At 37.2% G+C, this 26,938-nt stretch overlaps 1 protein-coding gene across 4 annotated transcripts in view; it reads left to right on the top strand.

Moving 5' to 3' along the window:
* Positions 1-26,938, top strand: part of ALMS1 (ALMS1 centrosome and basal body associated protein) — a 208,625-nt gene that overhangs the window by 25,566 nt on the left and 156,121 nt on the right. For all 4 annotated transcript variants that reach the window (XM_088026459.1, XM_028116263.2, XM_088026458.1 and 1 more), the window contains exons 2-6: positions 1,279-1,404; positions 10,450-10,645; positions 20,808-20,925; positions 21,924-24,066; positions 24,185-24,334. In XM_088026459.1, the coding sequence (XP_087882585.1) occupies positions 1,279-1,404; positions 10,450-10,645; positions 20,808-20,925; positions 21,924-24,066; positions 24,185-24,334 (2,733 nt within the window). The remainder of the gene's footprint in view (positions 1-1,278; positions 1,405-10,449; positions 10,646-20,807; positions 20,926-21,923; positions 24,067-24,184; positions 24,335-26,938) is intronic.

Below are 26,938 nucleotides of genomic sequence, written 5' to 3'. Positions count from 1 at the left end.
ATTGTGGGTTTATATCTTTGAGGATCTGAGATACTCATTTTAAAGTTTTTTCAAAGTATAGTTTGTAATTGCATTTTTAGTAGGAGTTTTTTTTTGTTTTCTCTTTTGATGTATCCTTCACTACCTGGTGTTTCTGTGGTTGTCTTTACTTTGCTCCTTGTGGCTGCTTGTTAAAAAAGAGGTCTTATATTGAAGCTTTGGATTTTTATTGTCCAGGAATATTGAAGAAAATCTCAGGAACCAGTCCCTGAACCAGTGGGTGACTTGACCTAGCTCATTTTTGTTTGATTACCTTGGATCTTTTCCATTTGCATTGCTTCAGCCTTGAGCTGTAGTCACAGCTTTTATTGCTGCCTTTCACAGTTGAGGGAGCCCTGCTCTAACCCTTGACCTCACGGAATGAGCCTGATGTTTGTTCCCACTGTCCCCACTATGAGTTGATTTTAGTCCCTATTATTAGAGTTCATTTCTTAGGTGTCTCAAATAGTAAGATTTTAAAATAAGTAACTTGCTTGTTTCTGCTTGCTTTTATTTTTTGAGGTTAAGGAACTGCCATGGTTTATTGGAAAGTACGTTGAGTTCTAACTGGATAACCTTAAGACTCTTTTTTTATTTTTTTAAAGATTTATTTATTTTGGAGAGAGAGCATGCATGCGCGAGGGCAGCTGGAGGGGGTGGGCAGAGGGAGAGAGAGAATCCCAAGCAGACCCTGCGCTAAGCACAGAGCCTGACACCAGACTGGATCTTACGACCCCAAGGTCATGACCTGAGCTGAAAGGAAGAGTCGGATTCTTAACCAACTGAGTCACAGGCGCTCCTGTTTTTTTATTTTTAAGTGAAGGTAGAAATTTGGAAAGTGCTTGTGGAGTTGAAATGTTTTATATATATTTGGGCAGTGGTTGTGGAGTTGAAATGTTTTATATATATACACATATGTATATATGTATGTATATATTTATGAAAGTGCTTTAGAAACTGAGAACTATAAGCTAAAGTTTAGATGTTTACTATTATTTAATAACAGTGATTTTGTTACTATTTTTTTTTAAAGATTTTATTTATTTATTTGACAGAGAGAGAGAGAGAGCACGAGAGCGGGAACACAAGCAGGGGGAGTGGAAGAGGGAGAAGCAGGCTTCCTGCCGAGCAGGGAGCCCAATATGGGACTCGATCCCAGGACCCTGGGATCATGACCTGAGCCGAAGGCAGAGGCTTAATGACTGAGCCACCCAGGCGCCCATTGTTACTACTCTATTTAAATCTGCTTTTGATTTTCAGGTTTTTCCATTGACCTGTCATGTATGGCAACAGCCACTATATCAAGGCAATAGTGGGACACAGATTTCTGATACTACTGTGGTCTCTGTGGAAAAAACAGCTCGGTGGAGGTCTAAGGCTGATCAGGTATGTCTTGTGTAACTGGCAAACTTACTTTTCTTTTCATAAGCAGCATGAGAAATTCTGATTTAGCTGTCAAAAATAGTTAGAGGTGTATTACTTTAATATTCCATTTTTTCTAATAGATCTTTAACAATTTTAATTATAGAGAATAGTATTTCAGTTTCTTTTTTGTCTCAGGACTCATTTACATTCTTCATAGGTATTTTAAGCATTTTTTGTTCATATGGATTATCTATATTGATATTTAGCTTACTAGAAATTAAAACATTTAAAAATATTAAAATAATAAATATATTAGCATAAATAATGTATTTTTAAAATGAAAAATAACTATTTTCCAAGACAAAAAAATTAGTTGAAAGAGTGGCATTGTTTTACATTTTTGTGTATCTCTTTAATGTCAGGCGGCGTAATAAAAGATGGTATATTAGACAGGGTTCTCCAGAAAAACAGAACCAAGAGGAGACTTATACACACACACACACACACACACACACACACACACTAAGGAATTTGCTCTTGTGATTGCTGAGAATTCTAAGATCTGCCGCCTGGATACCCAGGAGAGCTGATAGTATAGTTGTAGTCTGAATCCAAAGGCCTGAGAACCACGAGAACTAATGGTGTAAGTTCTATTCTGAATCCAAGTCTAAAGGCAGGAGAAGACCTATGTACCAGCCTTAAGACCATCAGGCAGAGAGAGTGAATTCTGTTTTGCTCAGCTTTTTGTTCCATTCAGGCCTTTAATGGAGTGGATGAGGCTTGCCCACAGTGGAAAGGGCAATCTGCTTTACTCAGTCTGTGGATCAAATGTTAATCAGATGTTAATCTAGACATACAGAATAATGTTTAACCAAATATCTGGGCACCTGGTGGCTCAGCCAAGTTGACACATAAAATTAACCATCACAATTGGATTCTCATATCTGCTTCTGCATTTAGTCTGTTGGGATACACTGAAGTATGTGAAAAAAAAATCTGGCCTTATTTAGATACATAGAAAAGGGAGCTGCACATAGATTTCCTGAAAGAGTGTCTTTGATTGCCAGGGAAATTTGGGCCACACTTTGAGAACCACTAATCTAGAGTATAGTCATAAATTTAGAAGAGATGGAAAACTTGTGAGCAGATAGGAAAGAAGCTTACATGTGTTTGTTGGAGGAAAAATGCAGCCTTATTCATAATGGTTAAATATTTAAGGTTGATTATCTAATAACTTGGTTATCAGATTTCTTCTGGTACCTTCAATTCTCTCTAAATTGCAGTGATTATCCATTTGTTACAAGATATGGATGAAGGAGATTTGCTATCATCAAGGGAAAGAAAGGGGTTAAAAGAAACCTTGACCAGAAAGTGCATAGTACTCTGGGACCATTAAATGAAAGGGGGATTGCAATAGATTGAATTGTATGCCCCAAAATTTGTTGAAGTCCTAATCCCCAGTACTTTAGAATGTGTCCTTATTTGGAAATAGGGTGATTGCAGATACAACTTAGATGAGATCATACTGTAGTATGGTAGGCCTTTAATCCAATATAACTGATATCCTTGTAAGAGAGGAGAACAGCATGTGTAGAGAGACACACACAGGAAGAAGTCAGCCTTGTGAAGACAGAGGCAGAGATTGGAGATATACTGCCACAAGCCAAGGAATGCCTGGGGCTACCTGCGGGTAGAAGAGGTAAGGAAGGATCCTCCCCTAGAGGCTTTGGGTGGAGTGTGGCCCTGCCAACACCCTGATTCCAGACTTCTAACCTCCAAACCTCTAACCTGTGAGAAAATAAATTTCTGTTGTTTTGAGCCCCCCAATTTGTGTAACTTTGTTATGGCAGTCCTAGGAAATGAATATATGGATATATCCCAAAATAGTTTTATATTCTCTGAGGACATACTTATGGTAGAGCATGGTCCAAAAATAGGTGTCTTCCTTTTTGTCCCTGTCTTATGATATATATGCCATGAAAAAAAATAAAATATATGTCATGGATCGATCCTGTAGCTCTTTATTTCTGCCTTTATGCCTAGGTTCCTCAGCATAGCTGGAGCATTATGCCACTTTCTTATTTCCTCCCCTCTTTTCTCCTTGTTATTCTGTTCATTCATCTTTGTTGCTGTTGTCTGAGTTACCTCTCTTTATTCATTGAAAACTATGGCTTTTGCTACAGTGTTCTGTTTCTTTCACTTCAGCTTATATTACCCATGTAGTGCCTAAAACGCCTGGATCTTTGATCTAACCTTCACAGATCTTTTCCTCCATTTCTCCTCCTAAATTGCTACCCCCTACTAGGTTACTCATCCCATGGTCACAGTCTAGACCATGTCACCTCCAGCAGCTTGAGTACAAATGTCTCTTCCTTTCTTCCCCTCCAGCTACTGTTTGGTTTAATATTCTGCTCCCTGTTAAATGAAATTTTCAAGAATTTTCTCTCTCCATTTCCTGCTATGTTAACCTCATTGATGTAGAATTTAAATACAGCAATCCTTACTCTTTTAGGTATACAGTTTGATGAGCTTTGACAAATATATACAGTTACATAACCACTACCACATTTGAGATATACAAGATTGCCATGACCCCAGAAAAGTTCCCTTGTGCCTCACTATAATCAGTCATCTCCCCATCCTTAGTCCCTGGCAACCACTGATCTGATTTTTGTCCTTATAGTTTTGCCCTTTCAGAATTAAAGTGTATAGGTTTTCGAATCTGGCTTCTTTCACTAAGCACGTGCTTTTGAGATTTATCCATATTGTTGTATGAATCAATAGTTGGTTCTTTTTAATTTTTTATTGCTGAGTAGTATTCCATACAGGTGAAGGTTTTTGGTAGACAAGTGGTTTCATCCTCTTGGTAAATACTTAGGAATGAGATTGCTGGATGATTAAAGTAATTGTATGTTTAATGTTATGAGAAAGTACTAAACTGTTTTCCAAAGTGGCTGTGCCATTTTGCCTTCCCTCATAATATATGAGAGTTCTAGTTGATTTGCATCCTTGCCAGTTCTTGGTATTGCCAGTTGTTTTGTTTTAAAATTTTTAGCCATTTTACACATAGGAGTATTATGGTGTCTCATTGTGGTTTTACTATGCATTTTCCTAATGACTAATGATATTGTACATCTTTTTGTGTGCTTATTTGCCATCCGTGTTTCTTCTTTAGGGTCTTTTAAAATCTCTCCCCCATTTTTAATGGCTTATTTATTCTGTTTGTTGAGTTTGGAAGTTCTTTATCAGTTCTAGATGCAAGTCCTTTATCAAATGCATATTTTGCAAGTACTTTTTCCCACTCTGTGGTTTTTCTTTGAATTCTATATATCGGGATGCGTGGGTGGCTCAGTTGGTTAAATGTCTGCCTTCAGCTCAAGTCATGATCCCAGGGTCCTGAGATTGAGACCCGCATCCGGCTCCCTGCTCAGTGGGGTGTCTGCTTCTCCCCCTGCCTGCCACTCCCCCTGCTTGTGCTCTCTCTCTCCGACAAACAAATGAATAAAATCTTAAAAAAAAAAACCCACATAAAAATGAATATTATGTATCTTTTGAAGAACAGAAGCTTTGATTTTGATGAAGTTGGTGTATAGATTTTGGATTTTTTTTATGGTTTGTATTCTGGTGTTCTGAGAAATTTTTTCCTAATCCTATGCCACAAAGATTTTATCTTATATATTTTTCTAGAACAAGGTTTCTCAACCTTGGCACTTTTGACATTTTGGCCTAGATAGTTCCTTATTGTGTGGAGCTGTCCTGTGTGTTGTAGTGGTTAGCAGCCTCCTTGACCTTTCCCCACTAGATATCAGTAGTAATCCTCCGTGTTGTAACCATGAAACATGTCTCCAAACATTGCCGAATGTCCTGTGGTTGAGGGCAAAGGGAGTGTCAAAATTTTACCCAGTTGTGAACCACTGTTTCTGAAGTTTTATAGTTCTAGTTTTACATTTATTATCTGTGATCCATTTTGAGTTGGTTTTTATATATGATGTGAAGTAAGGGTCCAGCTTTATTTTTTTACATATGAATATTTGTCATTCCCACACTATTTGCTGAAAATACTCTTTTTGTTTAGTGCTTCCTTGGCATCTTTATCAAAAACAGATTAACTGTATATGTGTTGGTCTATTTCTGGACTCTATTCCATTGATTTATATGTCTGTCATGCCAGTCCCACACTCTTAATCATTAATACTGTCTTGAAATCAGGTAGTGTGAGTTCTCACACTTTGTTCCTCTTTTGAAAAATGGTTTTGTTTATGTTAGATTCTTTTAATTTCTGTAGAAATCTTAGAATCAGCTTGTCTATTAAAAAAGCCTGCTGGAATTTTGATTAAGATTGCCTTGAGTCTATACATCAATTTGGAGAGAATTGACATCTTAATAATATTTGAGTTCTCTAACCCACAAACACTGCGGTTCTTTCAGTTTCATTTAGGTGTTTAATTTTTTCATCAGTGTTTTGTTGTCTTCGGTGTACCAAACTTAACACATGTTTCTGTTAAACTGACCTTTTTCTTTTATTTAAAAAACATTGCTTTTATTAAGGTGTGATTAATTTTATTGATGTTTTTAAAAATTTCAATTTCCTATTGATTGCAAGTATATGGAGATATAAATGACTATATTGAACTTGTATCCTGTGACCTTGCTAATCACATTTACTGATTTTAGTAGTAGCTCTTTTGTAGATGTTTTTTAGGACTTATTTATTTATTTATTTATTTATTTTGAGAGAGGGAGAGAGAGCAGAGAGGGGCAGAGGGAGAGAGAAAACCAAACAGGCTCCACACCCAGCAGAGAGTCTGCTGGGGCTCGGATCACATGACTGTGAGATCATGACCTGAACTGAAATCAAGAGTCAGACGCTTCATCAGCTGAGTCACCCAGGTGCCCCTAGGACTTTCTAAGTAGACAATTATATCAACTGTATTTTTTTCCTTTTTAATATATGTACCTTATATCACCGGTTAGGATCTACTTATTATTTTACTTAATCTGCTTTGTGTTCTGACCTCAACTCTGTGAAAGCAAGTTTTGCCAACATTTGTATAGCTGAATACAGTGAGCACTTTTCTGTCCTCATTTTAGCTGCAGTAAATAGCATTTGACACTGTTAACCATTGCATAACTTCTTAAAATCATTTCCTTTCTTAGCTTCTACTAGTTTTCTTTCTACTCTTCTGCTATTCTTAGTTTCCTTTGCTGCTTTATCTTCCGCCGTGTGCCTTCGGCTCAGGTCATGATCCCAGGGTCCTGGGATCGAGTCCCACATCGGGCTCCCTGCTCGGCAGGAAGCCTGCTTCTCCCTTTCCCACTCCCCCTGCTTGTGTTCCCTCTCTTGCTGTGTCTTTCTCTGTCAAATAAATAAATAAAATCTTTAAAAAAAAACAACTTTGAAATCAAAGGTTGCAAGCTGTGGGCCTGAATAATGGCCAAATGTGGTTTTCAGGGGAAAAAAATTTTTTTTTGGCAGTGTTTTTAAAATTTTGAAATAAAACACTTTAAAGTGTGTATGCAGTGCATATTTGGCCACAGGTCCCATCACTCTAATTTCAGGTGGATTTACTCATTTCTGTTACCTCCTTGGCCCTGTACACATTTGAGTTTTTGACTTCTGCTTGAAGTATTGGGATGTTTTAGTTCTCATCTAGATCTGGGGGGTTAAATATATTTGTATACTTAAAAATCCAAATTTATATCTCTAATCTTTTTTCTCCCTCAAAATGTGTTTATGTCAAAAACATTAGAGATTTGAGGGCCTTTTTATATTGATTAAAAAGGTATAACACAAGCAACCATTGTGTGTTAGAAACAGCAACAAAATTATACAAACTTGTGACCAGCACCAGGTGTTGTATGTATTAAATCACTAAATTCAGGTACACCTGAAACTAATATTACACTGTATGTTAACTGAGTTTTTTTTTAAGATTTTATTTATTTATTCATGAGAGACAGAGACAGAGAGAGAGAGAGGCAGAGGCAGACAGAAAAGTAGGCTCCCCACAGAGCATGGAGCCCAATGTGGGACTCGATCCCAGGACCCTGGGATCATGACCTGAGCTGAAGGCAGACGCTCAACCGACTGAGCCACCCAGGTGTCCCTGTTAACTGAGATTTAAATAAAAACTAAAAACTTAAAAAAAAAAAGAAAAAAAACCCCAAGAGAAAATGTTGAACAGGGATGTTTTATAACTTTATTTTATGATGGGAAATTATAAATGTGTTTGCTTGGGGAGAGAAATGATTTAGTAGAGAGGGAAAATGGATGAAAGCAGGAGAATCATATAGGATGGCAGTCGTTGAAAAGAATGGAATGAGATGGGAAGGCCTTTGGTAGGTACAGAGACTTTTTCAAGTCACAAGATAAAAATGGGATTGTAGATCTGGTGATAGGAAGATAAGGAAGTTCCATCTCCTGCTCTTCACTTAATTGAAGTAGGAGATGAGGTCATCAGTTGAAAATGAGGAAGGAGAGTTCAGTAGTTCTGAGGAGAGAGAGTGTAGTCATTTTAGCAAGTCAGTTTACCAGGAAAATATAGTAGGATTTCTAGGCAATGCTGAGTGCCCTTGAGGTTTAATGTCATCAATTTAAGGGAAAAACCATTTGGGTTTGTGCTTTATTCAGCAATGTGCTGCTGTTTAGATTCAGATAAGGAGAAGGTTCGACTAGAGAACTGAGCTTTTACCAGGCAAATAGGATAGTGGGAGAAAAGGGCAGGGAAGTTAAAGATGTTTGCAAGGCAGTGGTTATAAGGATGGCTATGAACTCTCCGAGTGGTAAAGAGGGAAATACAGGAAAGAAAGGAATTATGAAAAGTGTTAATGTGATAGGATAATTGTCTTAATGAGGTTAAAGAATTACTGAAGTTGAGCTACAGTAGAGTGATCTGATGAGGCCAGAGGATGGGCAGGAGAGCCAACAGATACCTGTCTCTTTGGAGTGAGGAATAAACTATGGGACCAGGCTCAAACCATCCTCACGGAGGCTGAGAGATGAGTTGGGGACTAGAGATTTTTCTGTAGTGAGAGTCACACAATGACTGGAATTCCCCTGCTTTAAAACACTTCTTTGGCTTGCTATGCTCTACAGAATCGAGTACTCTCAAAAGAAAAAATTTAAAATCAATCACCTTTTATTTCCAAGTATTAAAAACATAAAAAACATGTTTCAAGTAGTGATTTTGATGCTCTAGGTTGGACTAATTTATCCAACATAGCAGGGATTGAGATATTTTGGAATGGCAAAGGTCTACTGTTCTGTAATCCCACAAGCTGTAGATGAGTAGTGTTACTGTTTTAGAATATTACTCCAGTTCTTTTTTCTGCATATATTTATATAACTGATAATAGGTAGTGGATAGTTAGTTAACTTACTAAAAGAATATTTAATTAATGAATTTTAAGTAATGGTAATTTTAACTAATAACTTCAAAGATGAAAGTGAGAAAATCATTCTAAATTATAATATATCTTTTTATAGATTTTGGGTTATTTGGGAATAAAAAATTTATATTCTCTTAAGAAAACATTTGAATTGGTTAAGAAAGAAAAGTTCGGTAATAGACTATTTACAAACAATGAAAATCAATAGGTTGGGGTGCCTAGGTGGCTCAGTTTGTCAATCATCTGCCTTTGGCTCAGGTCATGATCTCAGGGTCCTGGGATCAAGCCCCACATTGGGCTTTGCACTCGGTGGGGAGTCTGCTTCTCCCTTTCCCTCTGCCCCTCCCCCTGCTCATGCTCGCTCTCTCTCTCTCTCTCTCTCTCTCTCTGTCTCAAATAAATAAAATCTTAAACAAATATGGAATAAAGTTATGGAATAAGGTTAGAAAACAAAGCAAGGCATTCAAAAATCCTGATTAATCTTAAGACTATATATGAGTGAAAATGTTAAAGAGTATGCTAACAAATATGATTAAAAGTCTGATCTACCACTGCCAAGTAAGGAATGTTGCACTAGAAAGAAATTTATTACATTATCAGACTTAATTGGGGAAAAAATACTGTATTATAGTTTGATCAAATTTAGAGTTCATTTCTAATCAGATTAAATATGAAAATAAAAGTGTACTTTCATAGCATGATAGGAAGAATATCTTTATTAACCAATACCAAATTTAAAAGGAAAATGCTGATAAAATTGTTTACCATTAGTCTTTTTTTAAATTTAAATTCAATTAGCCAACATATAGAACATCATTAGTTTCAGATAGTCTTTAATTCAACATTGCTACTTAGCGTGGTCTGTGGATTGGTGCCAGTTCATGAATTGGTTGTTAAGAGATAAGTACAAGAATATAGAAGTATTTAGAAACGTTTATAAATTTGACAGAGTAATTTTGTTTTTTAGAACTAAAAATCGGACATTTGGCTTTGTGTTTTATATTTTGGGCTTATATATCTTTTAAATTTAATTTTCTAGTTTTTATTTTTTATTAGTTGGTTTATTATTTTTACGGACTTATTGATTACTAATTTTTATTAGTATTTTAATAAAATGTTAGAGTTGGAAGTAGGAAAAATTGTTTTTTCCCATAGATAACTTGAGAAGCTTTGCTCTGAATCTTGCCACTAATGTAAGAGTAAACATTTTGTATCATTATTCATGAATGATGTGATAATCTTACATAATGAGAAGAGCCAAGCCCACTAGAAACCAGTATTGCTAATTAAGAATTCAGTAAAGTGGTCACATGTAGAGCATCTTATAGCTTTAGGTTTGGAAAATCTTTTTCAGTCTTGTAATCAAATTGTAAGATTTCATCATGTAGAACCAAATGTATTGTTATAGTGAAGAGAACTGTTAATGAATAGCAGAAATCCTAGTGATATCACACGTTAAAAGATGGGTAGTGATGAGAAGAGGTCTAAAATGTAGTTAATATTGCAAAAAACATACAGAAAGAACAGTTTTGCTTTCTCCAAAAACACCGTGATGAGAATGTGATTATATAGAAGCTAAATGCTACATGAGTGGATGGATATTTAAATCTAAATATTAACGTATGTGGTAACTCAGTTAATGACTTAGCATATTTTCCTTCAAAATTATTGTTTTAGAGAACAGAATCTTGGCATTATCTTCCTCAAGAAATGGACTCTTCCCACACCTTGGATATAACCCAGACCAGGTTTAATATGCGAGAGGAAGGGACCGAAGTGACAGACTTCACCTCTGTGGAGGAAGGTATATTGACCCAACCAGAAAATCAAGTAAAGGAAGCCAAGAGAGGTCTCTTATGTTCGCCGCTGCTAGGTAATGCCTCTTTATTTTTAACTGGTAGTAATAACTCATATTTGTAAAATACTTTGGGGGACTTTAGGTCTTGCATCTGAATCTCTTCCTTCCCTTCTTTTCATTTCTCTTCCTTCCTTCCTTTCAAGATTATTTATTTATTTTAGAGAGAGAGCATATGAGCGAGCAGGGGGTGGGGAGAAGCAGAGGGAAGAGGGAGAGAGAATCTGAAGCAGACTCTGCAGTGATCGTGGAGGCCGACGCAAGGCTCAATCTCTCCACTGAGAGATCATGACCTGAGTCAAAACGAAGAGTCAGATGTTTAACTGACTGAGCAACCTAGGTGCCCCTAAATCCTTTCATGAGTTGAGGAGCTCTGTAGAGCCATCCTCAAAGGTATTAGCTTATTTCTGGTTTTCTACACTGGCCAGCTGGTCTAGTTATGTTAAATGTGCACCTGCCCTTCATTATGTCCTATACCTCGCAGAAGGCAGAAAAGTAATAACTTCCTCTCTAGTGGGTATACCTCCTCAGCCGTGAATTTGTGGATTTTTTCTTGGGGTATACTATATATTATCCTTTGACAGCTTCTCTCAGCAATGGAGCCTCCATGATCCTTAAAAAACAAAACAAATGTTTAAGCTTACTTCATTAGATTCTTAGTATTAGTTAAGGCATGGTATTCTCAGTTTTCAGACTCCAAAAGTGAGATAAAGAGGTTGAATAACTTGTCTGAGGTAGATCTTACTGGTTTCCTCTGCTTAATATGGAACTGATTTAATAGCTCTTTACTAAAGGTAAACTTGAAGTACCTCTCAGATTATCAGAGTAGGAGATAGAATTGTGCTATTACTACTTTGGATAGTGTGGATATAGAAGAGTGCTTAACCATTATGGTAATTTCAATTTTTTATGCCTAAATGATAATTAAGGCAATATTATTATTATTTTTTGGATACATTTAACCATGTATTTAATGATACAGCATAGTGGTACAACTCGTCCTGGAAAAGGTACAGATGTAGACAGCACAAAATACTCTACAGCTTCCTATGAGCAATCGCACTGTTCCATTTTTCTTTTTGTTTTTCAAACTAAAGATCACAAAGCAACTTAAATAGCCCTAAGTGTCCCCGAAGAGCTACTGTGTGTTGTATAAAGGCTGAGTAATCCCGGCAGTGTCAAGGGGTTACTGTTCAGCTGTTGGAGATCACGAGATGATATCTCAGCACTCATAAAACAGGATTCAAAACCCAGGGGTGTACACGGAAGTACAGAGCATTAGGACAGTCCTGGAAGTTATCCAGAAGGAATGTTAACACCCTGGTGGCCAAAATAGCACGACCGAATCAATATTTACAATTCTTGTTCAAGATTCAATCCAATATGTGGGGAAAATTCACCTGGAAACACACATGCTAATCTAATGATCATTTTCTATTTGGCTCATTCCAAAAATATGGAAGACTTCAAAAATCTCTGGGATCTCTTTTCTTAAACATTTTCAATGCGTATTTATTCTGTACGAAACACAATGACTATCCTGAATTAGCTATTTCCTAGAAGTATTCCTAAAATGTCAATCCATTTAGTAAGGCACAGTAACAGAAACATAGAGCTTTCTTTAAGGTTGCACATTTCAATTCAGAAGAATGAGGGGGAAATTTTGGCCCCTGGGATTTGAAAATATCTTCCAGTTGTAATCTTTGGTCTGGATATTTACATGGTGTTCTCTTCCCATTTAAGCTCAACATCACCTTCCATGGCATCCCAAGAGTCCATCTTCTGAAGTGCTGAATAGTTAACAGAACAGATGGGCTGATTACTTCCTTTACTTGATAAGAGATCCAGAATGCATTGGTATAAAAAGATATACTGTGCCAGGTTCTGGACCATGCATATTCTTTCACTTCTCAATTCAGCTACTAATCCATATATATATCCACAAAATCGTGGTCATTTATATGTTCTGTTAAGTGGTCCAGAGCAATAAAAACTCCAGTTCTTCCAACTCCAGCACTGCAGTGAACAATCATGGGTGTGGTGTCATGTGCTCTGCTTGTTTGAACCAGTTTTACAAAGTGAACTAGAGGGGCACTGTTTTCCGGGACCCCATGCTCAGGCCAAGCAGTAAAGTTACACTGTTGAACAGTCATGTAATCTCCATGCCTTTCAATTTTCAGATCCCTGATGGTCCAAACTATCTGAACATCCTCCATTAGCTTTGTAATCACTATATCTCCAAAGACAGTAACTGGTTTGTTGTCCTCTGGCCAATAATGATGGCACCTGACCTGCCCTTTTTCAAAACACTGTGTTAGCATTACTAATGTTTTCTCTCTGGTTTCCCACACCATTCTCCAGAAATCCCCAACAGTTCCTGGTAATGGACCTTGAGTGGCAATAAATTCATTTGGATATAAGTAGCCCTCTCATTATAGTTCTCCCTTCTTCCTCTAGCACCCTGAGATGTTCCATTTGTAGATGGCCTCTGTCTTCTGCTCCTGGAACAAGTGTGCATGAACTTTCAGATGGAGGTGCCATGGAACAAAACTGGGAAGGCAGAGGGAATTGATGCATCAGACTTCTTTCTTTTTTTTTTTTTGTTATTATTATGTTATGTTAATTACCATATATTACATCATTAGTTTTTGATATAGTGTTCCATATTCATTGTTTGTGTATAACACCCACTGCTCCATGCAGAACGTGCCCTCTTTAAGACCCATCACCAGGCTAACCCATCCTCCCACCCCCCTTCCCTCTAGAACCCTCAGTTTGTTTTTCAGAGTCCATCGTCTCTCATGGTTCATCTCCCCTTCCAATTTCCCCCCCTTCGTTCTTTCCCTCCTGCTATCTTCTTTTTTGCTTTTTTTAACATATAATGTATTATTTGTTTCAGAGGTACAGATCTGTGATTCAACAGTCTTGCACAATTCATAGCGCTCACTGTCCCCAGTGTCTGTCACCCAGCCACCCCATCCCTCCCACCCTCCCCCCACTCCAGCAACCCTCATTTTGTTTCCTGAGATTAAGAATTCTTCATATCAGTCAGGTCATATGATACATGTCTTTCTCTGAATGACTTATTTCTCTCAGCTTAACACTCTCCAGTTCTATCCACGTCATTGCAAATGGCAAGATTTCATTTCTTTTGATGGCTGCATAATATTCCACTGTATATATATACCACTTCTTCTTTATCCGTTCATCTGTTGATGGACATCTTAGCTCTTTCCACAGTTTGGCTATTGTGGACATTGCTGCTATAAACATCAGGGTGCATGTACCCCTTCGGATCCCTACATTTGTATCTTTGGGGTAAATACCCAGTAGTGCAATTGCTGGATTGTATGGTAGCTCTATTTTCAACTTTTTGAAGAACCTTCATACTGTTTCCCAGAGTGGCTGCAGCAGCTTGCATTCCCACCAACAGTGTAGGAGGGTTCCCCTTTCTCCGCATCCCCGCCAACATCTGTCGTTTCCTGACTTGTTAATTTTAGCCATTCTGACTGGTGTGAGGTGATATCTCATTGAGGTTTTGATTTGGATTTCCCTGATGCCGAGCAATGTTGAGCACTTTTTCATGAGTCTGTTGGCCATTTGGATGTCTTCTTTGGAAAAATGTCTGTTCATGTCTTCTGCCCATTTCTTGATTGGATCATTTGTTCTTTCGGTGTTGAGTTTAAGAAGTTCTTTATAGATTTTGAATACTAGCCCTTTATCTGATATGTCATTTGCAAATATCTTCTCCCATTCTGTCGGTTGTCTTTTGGTTTTGTGGACTGTTTCTTTTGCTGCACAAAACCTTTTTATCTTGATGAGGTCCCAATAGTTCATTTTTGCCCTTATTTCCCTTGCCTTTGGCGATGTTTCTAGGAAGAAGTTGCTGTGGCTGAGGTCAAAGAGGTTGCTGCCTGTGTTTTCCTTTAGCATTTGGATAGACTCCTGTCTCACATTTAGGTCTTTCAACCATTTTGAGTCTGTTTGTGTTTGTGGTGTAAGGAAATGGTCCAGTTTCATTCTTCTGCATGTGGCTGTCCAATTTTCCCAACACCATTTGTTAAAGAGACTGTCTTTTTTCCCTTGGACATTCTTTCCTGCTTTGTCAAAGATTAGTTGACCATAGAGTTGAGGGTCCATTTCTGGGCTCTCTATTCTGTTCCATTGATCTATGTGTCTGTGTTTGTGCCAGTACCATACTGTCTTGATGATGACAGCTTTGTAATAGAGCTGGAGGTCCGGAATTGTGTTGCCACCAGCTTTGCTTTTCTTTTTCAACATTCCTCTGGCTATTCGGGGTCTTTTCTGGTTCCATACAAATTTTAGGATTATTCCATTTCTTTGAAAAAAGTGGATGGCATTTTGATGGGGATTGCATTGAATGTGTAGATTGCTCTAGGTAGCATTGACATCTTCACGATACTTGTTTGTTCTTCCAATCCATGAGCATGGAACGGTTTTCCATTTCTTTGTGTCTTCCTCAATTTCTTTCATGAGTATTTTATAGTTTTCTGAGTACAGATCCTTTGCCTCTTTGGTTAGATTTATTCCTAGGTATCTTATGGTTTTGGGTGCAATTGTAAATGGGATCGACTCCTTAATTTCTCATTCTTTTGTCTTGGTGGTGGTGTATAGGAATGCCACTGATTTCTATGCATTGATTTTATATCCTGCCACTTTACTGAATTCCTGTATGAGTTCTGGCAGTTTTGGGGTGGAGTCTTGGGCTTTCCAGATAAAGTATCATATCATCTGCAAACATGAGAGTTTGACTTCTTTGCCGATTTGGATGCCTTTGATTTCTTTTTGTTGTCTGATTGCTGTGGTTAGGACTTCTAATACTATGTTGAATAGCAGTGGTGATAGTGGACATCCCTGCCACGTTCCTGACCTTAGGGGGAAGGCTCTCAGTTTTTCCCCATTGAGAATGATATTCGCTGTAGGTTTTTCATATATGCCTTTTATGATATTGAGGTATGTACTCTCTGTCCCTATACTCTGAAGAGTTTTGATCAAGAAAGGATCCTGTACTTTGTCAAATGCATTTCTGCATCTATTGAGAGGATCATATGGTTTTTGTTCTTTCTTTTATTAATGTTTGTATCACATTGATTGATTTGCGGATGTTGAACCAACCTTGCAGCCCAGGGATAAATCCCACTTGGTCGTGGTGAATAATCCTTTTAATGTACTGTTGGATCCTATTGGCTAGTATTTTGGTGAGAATTTTTGCATCCATGTTCATCCTTGATGAAAGTCTGTGATCTCCTTTTCCATGGGGTCTTTGTCTGCTTTTGGGATTGAGCTCATGGTGGCCTTATAAATGAGTTTGGAAGTTTTCTTTCCATTTCTATTTTTTGGAACAGTTTCAGAAGAATAGGTATTAATTCTTCTTTAAATGTTTGGTAGAATTCCTCTGGGAATCCATCTGGCCCTGGGTTTTTGTTTGTTGGGAGATTTTTGATAACTGCTTCAATTTCCTTAGTGGTTATAGGTCTGTTCAGGTTTTCTATTTCTTCCTGGCTCAGTTTTGGTAGTGATACATCTCTAGGAATGCATCCATTTCTTCCAGATTTTCTAGTCTGCTGGCATATAGTTGCTCATAATATGTTCTTATAATTGTTTGTATTTCTTTGGTGTTGGTTGTGATCTCTCCTCTTTCACTCATGATTTTGTTGATTTGGGTCATTTCTCTTTTCTTTTTGATAAGTCTGGCCAGGGGTTTATCAATCTTGTTAATTCTTTCGAAGAACCAGCTCCTAGTTTCGTTGATCTGTTCTACTGTTCGTTTGGTTTCTATTTCATTGATTTCTGCTCTGATCTTTATTATGTCTCTTCTCCTGCTGGGTTTAGGCTTTATTTGCTGTTCTTTCTCCAGCTCCTTTAGGTGTAGGGTTAGGTTGTGTATTTGAGACCTTTCTTGTTTCTTGAGAAAGGCTTATATTGCTATATACTTTCCTCTCAGGACTGCCTTTGCTGTATCCCAAAGATTTTGAACAGTTATGTTTTCATTTTCATGAATTTTTTAAATTCTTTAATTTCCTGGTTGACTCATTCATTCTTTAGTAGGATGCTCTTTAGCCTCCATGTATTTGAGTTCTTTCCGACTTTCCTCTTGTGATTGAGTTCTAGTTTCAAAGCATTGTGGTCTGAAAATATACAGGGAATGATCCCAGTCTTTTGGTACCAGTTGAGACCTGATTTGTGACCTAGGATGTGATCAATTCTGGAGAATGTTCCATGGGCACTAGAGAAGAATATGTATTCTGTTGCTTTAGGATGGAATGTTCTGAATATATCTGTGAAGTCCATTTGGTCCAGTGTGTCATTTAAAGTCTTTATCTCCTTGTTGATCTTTTGCTTAGATGATCTGTCCATTTCGGTGAGTGGGTGTTAAAGTCTCCCACTATTATTGTATTGTCGTCGATCTATTTCTTTTGCTTTTGTTATTAATTGGCTTATGTAATTGGCTGCTCCCATGTTAGGGGCATAGATATTTACAACTGTTAGATCTTGTTGGATAGACCCTTTAAGTAGGATATAGTATCCTTCCTCATCTCTTATTACAGTCTTTGGTTTAAAATCTAATTTGTCTGATATAAGGATTGCCACCCCAGCTTTCTTTTGGTGTCCATTAGCATGGTAAATGGTTTTCCACCCCCTCACTTTCAATCTGGGGGTGTCTTTGGGTCTAAAATGAGTCTCTTGCAGACAGCATATCGATGGGTCTTGTTTTTTAATCCAATCTGATAGCCTGTGTCTTTTGATTGGGGCATTTAGCCCATTTACATTCAGGGTAACTATTGAAAGATATGAATTTAGTGCCGTTGTATTGCCTGTGAGGTGACTGTTACTGTAAATTGTCTGTGTTCCTTTCTGGTCTTTGTTGCTTTTAGGCTCTCTCTTTGCTTAGAGGACCCCTTTCAATATTTCTTGTAGGGCTGGTTTTGTGTTCGCAAATTCCTTTAGTTTTTGTTTGTCCTGGAAGCTTTTTATCTCTCCTTCTATTTTCAAAGGCAATTTTATTTTTTTCTTTCTGTTTTATTCAGGTTTTTTTTTTCCCCCAAATTGAAAAATATGCAACAACCACATATTTTAGAATTAGCCTTTCACAGGGGAATGAGATTTAACCACGATGTTATCTTGTCAGAGTTTTGTAGAGGAGTACCAATAGGAGTTAATTCAACAAGTTTTTTTCAAACATAAGCCAAGGCTGTCCAAATCAAAATATTGGCACCAATGTATTTTATGATGTAGATCATCAAAGTTTGTTTTAGTTTCACTTTTTAACAAAGATGTCAACAGCGGGGTGCCTGAGTGGCTCAGGCGGTTGAGCCTCCGACTCTTGGTTTTGGCTCCGGTCCTGGGATCAGGCTCCATGCTTAGTGGAGACTGTTTGGGATTCTCTGCCTCTCCCTCTGCCCCTCCCCACTCTCACATGCTCTCTCTCTCTCTCTCTCTTTAAAATAAATGAATAAAATCTTTAAAAAAAAAGATGTTGACAGCATAGGAGTTCTTTTGTGAGAGGAGATGATTGTGCAGTAGATGAAACAGAAGAGTTTGCTATGATCAGGTGTTTGAGGGGCTGGCAAGCTAAAGAGGAAGGAGCTTACCTTTCATTTATTCATTCATTTGCTTAACAAATATCTAAGTGCTTATGGTGTGTTTGATGCTAGGGATATATAGATGAAAGCTATTCCACTTTTGGGAAGACAGTCTAGTAAACAGAAAAATAACAGTACCATCGATCGGTATTATAAAGGTCTAGTGCAAGGGTCTGATTTGTACCAACCCTGAACTAAGAGTGGTTTTTTCATTTTTAAATGATTGCAAAAACAAACAAAAAAGGAAGTACATGTGATAGAGACCATATGTGGCCAACAAAGTGTAAAATATTTATTAGCTGGCCTTTTAAAAAATGTTTGCTGGTTCCTAGTCTAGAGGTTAAAATGAGAATACACAGCTTATAGGGAGGCTGTTTTCAATTTGATAAAAGAAAGAACTTTCTAGGGGTGCCTGGGTGGCTCAGTCGTTAAGCATCTGCCTTCGGCTCAGGTCCTGATCCTAGGCTGAGATCGAGCCCCACATCAGGCTCCCTGCTCGGTGGGAAACCTGCTTCTCCCTCTCCCACTCCCCCTGCTTGTGTTCCCTCTCTCGCTGTGTCTCTCTCTGTCACATAACTAAATAAAATCTTTAAAAAAAAAAAGAGCTTTCTAATAGAGCCATTTAATAGTAGAAAGACCATATAACAACAGAAAAACTGAGCTTTACATCACTGCAAAATGTCAAGCAAAATTCTCTAATAGAATTTCAACATTGGTTAGGAGATTGTGCAATGTGGCTTCTAAAATGTTTTCTATGTAAGGTTTTAGAACTCTAGTTTCTCATTTACTATGGATAAAGTAGAACATTTTTAATTATTAGAGCAGATCCCTGGATCTGATAGCTAAAGGAAATTTCATCATTGCTGTTTTGTTATGCATGAATACAGTCATTGAGGGATGTATTGGTCTCACCAGTGGCAAATGTCATGATGATGACTGGTGGGGGAACAGTTAATTATCTCAAAAAAGAGTGATCCAAGCCATCAGCAGTTGTCTAAATGTGAAGAAATGTGGGATCTTTGTTAAAAACCTTCATGATTCTTAGAAGGATGAAGGACTTTTCTGTTATGAAGGTTTAAGACTGAGTCTGTAAGCCAAGGTCAAAGAGGAATCATACCAAGTAGTCCTTGGTCGTCAAGGTTATCATTTTCATTCTGCTTCATTTTTAATAAATTCATTCAGTAAATAAATAATTCTGTTTTGAGTGACTAAGTATAGCAAGTACTTTGGTAGGCATTGCAGATATAGCTGTAAATAAAGTGGATGTGGAGCCAGCTGGAAGATTCTACAAGCATCAGAATGATAACAGCAGCAGCAGCAACTCCCATTTATCTAGGTGGGAAGCAGCCACACCAAAGATTAAAACAAGGGTATGACAGTTATGATAGGGAAGGTGTACCACGCAGAAGCATAGGCGTTCTGAAATCCAGAAGTGTACTGTAGCAATGGTATTACATTCATAATGAAAGAACGTTTGGCTCTAGCAAAACATCACCTATCCAGTTAAATTAATCTTAGAGTACTGATCGTTTTATAGTTTTAGTTCTATTAAAATTTTGTTTTTGTTTTTATGGTTATATAAATGGTATAAGTAATAAGGAGTTTATACCTAGTTTGTACATTTTTAGGCACATATAATAAGAATTATTTAAGTTGACATTCAGGAATCCAGAAGACTTATTTTTCCTTTAAATCAGCAGTTCTCAAACTTTTTGGTCACAGGACTCCTTTACATACTTTAAAATTACCAAGGACTTCAAAGAGCTTTTGTTTATGTGGATTGTTGAATACTTCCCATGTTAGAAATTAAAACTTAGAAATTTCTAAAATATTTATTAACTCATTAAAAAATAATTCCATTGCATGTTAACATGAATTACATATTTTTTAAGAAAAGTATTTTCCAAAACAAAAATATTTAGAAGAGTAGCATTGTTTTATTTAAGAAAAAAAAAAAATCTCTGTAATGTTTAACCTCAGAGAAGAGAGGTAGATTCTGGTATCTGCTTTTGCATTCAATATGTTGCTAATATAGATGATGTAGCTTCTGGAAAATTCTACCATACTCTTGTGAGAGAATGAGAATGAATAAGGCAAATGACATCTTAATATTATTTTGAATATAATTTTGACTCTAGGCACCTCCTAAGAATGTCTTAGGGATGCCCAGGAACCTATGGACTACACTTTGATTTAAGACGGAAGGAAACACTCATAATGGTTAAGAGCACTTGCTAAGAGATTAGAGTGTTTAGGTTCAGTTCTCATTCTGACACTTAAAGCTATTTGAATGTGGGCAAATTAATATTTCTTAAATTTTATAATCCTGTTTCCTCAGCTGTAAAATGGGTATAGTAATACCTATCCCTCAAGGTTATCATTGAAATTTTGTGCGTTAAGTGCCTGAAACTTTTCAGGTGATGAATAAATGGGAGTTGCTGCTGCTGCTGTTATCATTCTGATGCTTGTAGAATCTTCCAGCTGGCTGCGTATTTAGGTTCTTTAAAGTAGTACGTGAGGAAGCTAAGCAGTTAACTTTCAGCATTCCCAACATTTTTATACTTGAAACTTTGCAGTCATTCAAGACAACTTTGCTTCTCCTGATTTGCCTTTGCTGACATGTTTGACGCAAGATCAAGAGTTTGGGTCTGATTCCTTATTTCAACAGAGTGAACTAGATTTTGCACCTCTGAGGTAGGGTGATTTATTTTTTTATTTGCATGTAAACTTTCTACTCTTTCTTTTCTTGTTCTAAGTTGTTGCTAATATTAATGACTTCAGGCTAAGGTGAGACTTTGGAGTGGGGGTTAGATATTTTCAGCACACACTTGGAAGGTAATAAGGCCCTAAGTTAAGGCATGATGTGTATTAATTTGGTATAGTAATACATGTGTAAAAATGAGCCAGGCAACTGTAGTTTATTTAATTTTTAATGTATTTTAGCATTTCAGGCATAGTTTATTTTTAAATTTTTATTATTGAAGTATAGTTGACACAGAACGTTATGTTAGTTTCAGGTGCACGACTTAGTGTTTTGACAGTTCTATTCATTCTGCAGTGCTTATCATGACATGTGTTGTACACCTGAAACTAATGTAATAATTTGTGTCAACTATTCTCAAATAAAAGTGTTTAAAAAAAAAAAAACACCTGAAGATGTTTATGGAGTAAAAACCTTTGTCCTTCTGCTATGTATTACCTTAAAATTAATTATGAAAAAGTGTTCTGTATATAATAGTCACCCAATAATTAGGTTACTGCTGTGTTTTAGGAGTAGATCATTTCTTAAGGGGTTTTCAAGAGCACAGTAAATGGCTAGTGAAAGAATTAATGAAAGTTAAGTGAGTATTAAATTATGGTAGGTGATAAACATTTTAAATAGTAAAGTTTGAATTTTTAATTTAATCTTTTTTTGGTAGTATGAAAATATTCCTATTTGTGATAATATTGTTTTAGGAGAAGGCTGAGAAAATATCAGGGTCATAGGATGGGAGTTCATATTCTGTTTACAAAAAATTTGCCTTGTTCAGTCACTAACTGCTTTAAGGGAATTTGAAATTAGAACTTTGTTTTTTCAACACACTTTTCAAATCTTAATTTCAGTGACATAACAGTTTTGTATTTTTCATGTTAGTATTTTAAAAAAATGTTTTTAATGTGTTATTTATTTGTTTTTAACTGTATACTTACAGGGGAATTCCTGGTAAGTCTGAAGATGCTGAATGGTTTTCTCGACCGTCGGAAGTTAGTGAAGCTTTATTCCAGGCAGCCTCAGAAGTAGCTTCAGATTTAGTTAACAGTTGCATTAGTGTATCTCAGCACTCGCTTATAGCTAGTACAGCTGTTGACTGTCAGCGCTCTTTTTTACCTTTTGAACAAGGGACTAAAGAAGATACTATTTCGTCTGATACAGTTGATGAACTGAAAAGTCCCAAAGACTTCCATAGTTATGATGCTCTTTGTTCCTATATGGCATGGAAGACACAAGAAGTTCAGGAGCCAGAAACCAGTTTAGCTGAGAAAGGTCAAGTTTCTGTTTCAACCTCATCTTATACAAGTGATGACTACATGACTCCTGAAGGAAATGACAGTTTTGACGCTTCTTGTTCGCATATGCAGTATTGGAAACAGAAAGCTTTACAGCAGTCAGAAAATTATTTAACCAGTAGGGATCATGATTCTTATTCAGATTCATCTGACACAATTGATAAAAATAAAATTCCTAAGGGAAGAGACAATTTTCGTGCCCCTTTTTCATGTACGCCGTGGAGCAAACAGGAACCTTCACACCATCCAGAAACATATGTGATCAGTAAGGACTGTGTTTCTTTTCCACATGAAGTTGCTCCTCATTTTAATAACAAAATGCCACATTCTTTCTTGCATTGTCTGTTGGAAAGAAGAGGAAAGGGCATTCCCTTGACAGCTCACAGTCATTATTTTGAGAGTGTTTATTTAAGGGCTCCAGCTGAGAATGAGGTGAAAGGAATGATGGATTCTTTGGAGGGGTATGAAAGAAATGAAGAAGGTCTGGGGAAAGAATTATCTCAAGGTTTTGAACTAAAGGAGAATAGAAGTACTTTAGTATTTTCAGAGATGCATCCCAGATCTTCAGATATACAGTTTATTGAGAATGTTGTAGTTCCTGATAATTCTGTAAAAGTTTCAGAAATACATATACACTCTAGGCAACATGGTACCTCTAAGATGGAGGTTTCTGGTGGTCCTCTTCAGACTATTAAGCCCAACTTGGATGAGACATCAGAACAACTGTATTTACAAGAGGAAAGAAACCAAAGGGTAACTTCTGCTTTGGGTGGAAAAAGTATTGATGCTTCTGAAAATGTAGCCTTTGAGGTAGTTATTGCCTCTATTGAGCCTTCCAAGAAAGAGAGTACAGTAAATGAAATCCAAACTGACAGCAGTAAGTCTTTAATAAATGACAACCAAGAAAGTGAACCAAAAAATCCACATCTTTCCCTATTAAATTATAATGATGAAAACTCTTTCTTTGATGAGTTTAGTCATCCACGTTATCAATCTACTCCTGGGATGTTTGAATTAGCGGCTTCAAAACCATTGTTGCATAAAAAAGATAATGATGATAGCTCCCTGTATTGGCATCTTGATTTAAAATCACTCCCCAGTACTCCTCAGGAAATGTTCATTAAGCCACTTTCTCTTATTCCAGAGCTTAAGTCATCTGCTTCTTTAAGTGAAAAATCTCACAGCCAGGCTGTTGGTCTTGGCAAAGCACAGTCAGCTTTATTTCAGTGTGATCTAGACAATGAACCATTTCTTCCTATTGGGAAGATAAAGTCTGTTCCTGATCTTGACCTTGCAGAAAAGGTAGGATCTTCAAACATTTTTTATCCAATGAAAGTATCGACTTCAGATTCTTTGGTTTTACAAGATTTAAGAAGATTTGAAGAAGTTGCAGATTCCTCAAACTATATTTTGGTTAAGAATGTAAACTCTAGTAACATCATTGGAGGTCCATCTGCAACTGTAGGAAGCAGCTTTTCAGCAAACTTGGTGACATGTGATGCTAAGTCACAAGGTGCTTTACCAATGACCAGTAATGCATCATTAATTGCAGTTGGCCAAGAGTCATTGCTGAAAGCTGATGTAGGCCAAGGTAAAATTCCTCGGCCTATGGGAGCCAAATCCTGTTTTACTGTACATACAATTATGCAAAATGACTCCTATTTTGTAGAGGGCCTGCAGGGGAAGGCTGAATCTGACACCTCTACTCTGGATGATGATACTGAATGCTGGAACCTAGATGAAAATGCTATTGTGTGCAGTACAAGAGTTGCTGATCTACAAAGAGAGGTGAGACACAATAAAATGATAGTTGGGGGAAACATGGTGTTTTCCAGTACTATTTCAGGAAATGGTATTGTTACTTGTTTTTATTTTACTTTCTTTTTTTTTTAAATTTTATGAACAGGTACATGAACAAGGTGACTTGGCTGCTGAGTGCATTGAGCTAGCAGGTTTTAAAAATGTGCTTGATGATCTAGAGGTTTGTGACAGCTCCCTGCACAGGCAGTCTGCCTTAGAACTGCCATCTAAGGAAGAGAGTGATTTTGAAGAGCCTGTAAGTTATTCTATTTGACATTTATTGTGGGGTAGGGAAAGAATACTTTAATTGAAAAATGAGGGTGAAAGTAAAGGGCCCTTTTATATCCTCTAGTACCAAAATGTGACTTACAATCTGGTTTTCATCTGATATCCAAGAATATGCTCCATTAATTTGTTAGAGGTTGGCATAAAAGAAATGTTTGTGTTTCATAGACCGTAAGAGTTAGTGAGTTTTACGGTGTCTTGGAAAAGTTTTGTGTCAACCTTTCTTTTATACAAGACTTCATTTGCCTGGATCCTTGCGTCTCTTGGTTTTAACGTTCCTTTGGTCCCATTGCCCATTCTTTTGTCTGATACTGTCAGCTTCTTTCTAATATATCCTTATATCTTATTAGCCATTAAATATAGCTATACAAAGATGTTGTGTACTTAATGTTACTTTCCTTTTCCTGTTTTTCCACGTATAAGATTAGTATGTCATTGGAAAGCTGCTAGTTTGGGTTGCAATCATTTTTAGACCTTTTGATTAGAGAAAATGAACAAAGATATTGAGGTAAACTTTTCCTTTCATTTACAATTACTGAATATATTAAAAATTGAAATACAGAGAACTGTGAGGTTAATTTTATTTTCTTCAACATTCTAAAGTAGACATTGTTTGGGCACTTGGGTGGCTTAGTCGGTTAAGCATCTGCCTTTAGCTCAGGTCATGATCCCAGTGTTCTGGGATCGAGCCCCACATCGGGCTTCTTGCTCATATGGGAGCCTGCTTCTCCCTTTCCCGCTCCCCCTGCTTGTGCTCTCTCACTCCTTCTCTGTCAAATAAATAAAATAAAATAAAGTAGACATTATTTAATTCTAATTTTCAGTCTCTTAATGGGGATGAAAATGATAGCTAACACTGTGTGCTCAAATACTACGCCAAGAGATTTATTTATATACATCAATTCATTTAGTCCTTTGGTCAGTCCTACCAGGTAAGATTATTGGGGGTTATTATCATCCTCATTTTATAATTGATATTTAGAGGGTTAAGGAACTTGCTCATTATTATTGAGCAAGTAGGGGAGCTAGTATTTGAAACTAACCTTATCTTTTTTTTCCAAGATTTTATTTATTTATTTGACAGAGAGAGACAAAGCGAGAGAGGGAACACAAGCAGGGGGAGTGGGAGAGGGAGAAGCAGGCTTCCCACCGAACAGGGAGCCCGATGTGGGGCTCGATCCCAGGACCCTGTGATCATGACCTGAGCCGAAGGCAGATGCTTAACAACTGAGCCACCCAGGTGCCCCTTTCCAAGATTTTTTAAATTTATTTGTGAGAGAGAGCACGAGCAGTGGGGAGAGGGAGAAACAAGGTCTTTACTGAGCTGGGAACTTGACATGGGGCTTGATCCTACGACCCTGGGATCATGACCTAAGCCAAAGGCAGACGCTTAACTGACTGAGCCACCCAGGCGCCCTGAAACTAACCTTATCTGTGTATTTAACCACTATACCATACACTGCCTTCCCATTTAACTATTCTTCAGTGAAACCAAAACCAAGATTTTGCATTATTTTGATAAGAGTGAAGGTTTTGAAGGGGATTGGTCAAAGTGAATTTCAATAAGAATGAGAAACAAATATGATCAATTTTAAACTTAGAGTTTCTAATTTTTTTTATAGTACTGCTTAATGTAACTTACATCAACTTTTTATACACTTTTTATAAATATATATTTAAAGAAATGTAGATATGGGCACCTGGGTGGCTCAGTCAGTTAAGCGTCTGCCTTTGGCTCAGGCCATGATCCCAGGGTTCTGGGATTGAGTCCCCCATTGGACTGCCTGCTCAGTGGGGAGTTTGCTTTTCCCTCTACCCCTCCCTACTGGTTGTGATCTGTCTTTCACGCTCTCTCTTTCTCAAATAAATAAATAAAATCTTTAAAAAAACCCCACAATTTAAAAAAAAGTCTAGATATATAATCAGTTAATAGTGATATGCTAAGATTAATTCTGACCACTATTCCAGATTTTATTTGCCCCCAGCTGTAGCCTTAAGTATATTTTTTTTAGTTTAGGGAGGATGTTCCCTGTATTCTCTTTTGCTCTTAGCTCCATTCTATGGTCTGGGAGTTATAATGCCAATATTACGGAAATAAGGAGCCAGATATGGTAGTAATTTTCCTGCATGGCTCAGCTTGCTCTCAGAGGGCTTGCCTGCTCCTTGGTTCCTTTCTTATTCTCATCTGTGTCTCTATAAGAAGAATCATTCATACTTGTTTGCCTAACTTTGATACCTAACCATCATTTCTTTAAATGAGTGTTTAGGCATCCACTTGTATATGACTTAGCTTGGGGCTGTGAAAAGAGTGGAAATTTGGAGTCAAAACCTTGTTCAGTTATTTGTTAGCCTCATGCCTTGGGCAGATGACTTTGGAGGATCATTCTGCTCATCTACATAAAGAAATAGGAATAGTAACAAACCGCCTCATGCATTGTTATATTGAATGGGGTCAGATATGTAGCACTGCCTGGCTGTTAGTTCCCTTCATTTCACTGAAACCAGATTACTAGACCCTCACAAGGGGTTTTCTCCTGTCTATCATTATTCCTCCTGTCTTTTTTTCTCCTTGTTC

This window comes from Eumetopias jubatus, unplaced genomic scaffold, assembly GCF_037043125.1.
Source record: "Eumetopias jubatus isolate StellerSeaLion01/CBP00866 unplaced genomic scaffold, mEumJub1_p1.0 scaffold_9, whole genome shotgun sequence".
NCBI classification, from domain to species: domain Eukaryota; kingdom Metazoa; phylum Chordata; class Mammalia; order Carnivora; family Otariidae; genus Eumetopias; species Eumetopias jubatus.
The sequence above is the reverse complement of the archived record's forward strand: the minus strand, read 5'-3'. Positions and strand labels throughout refer to the sequence as shown.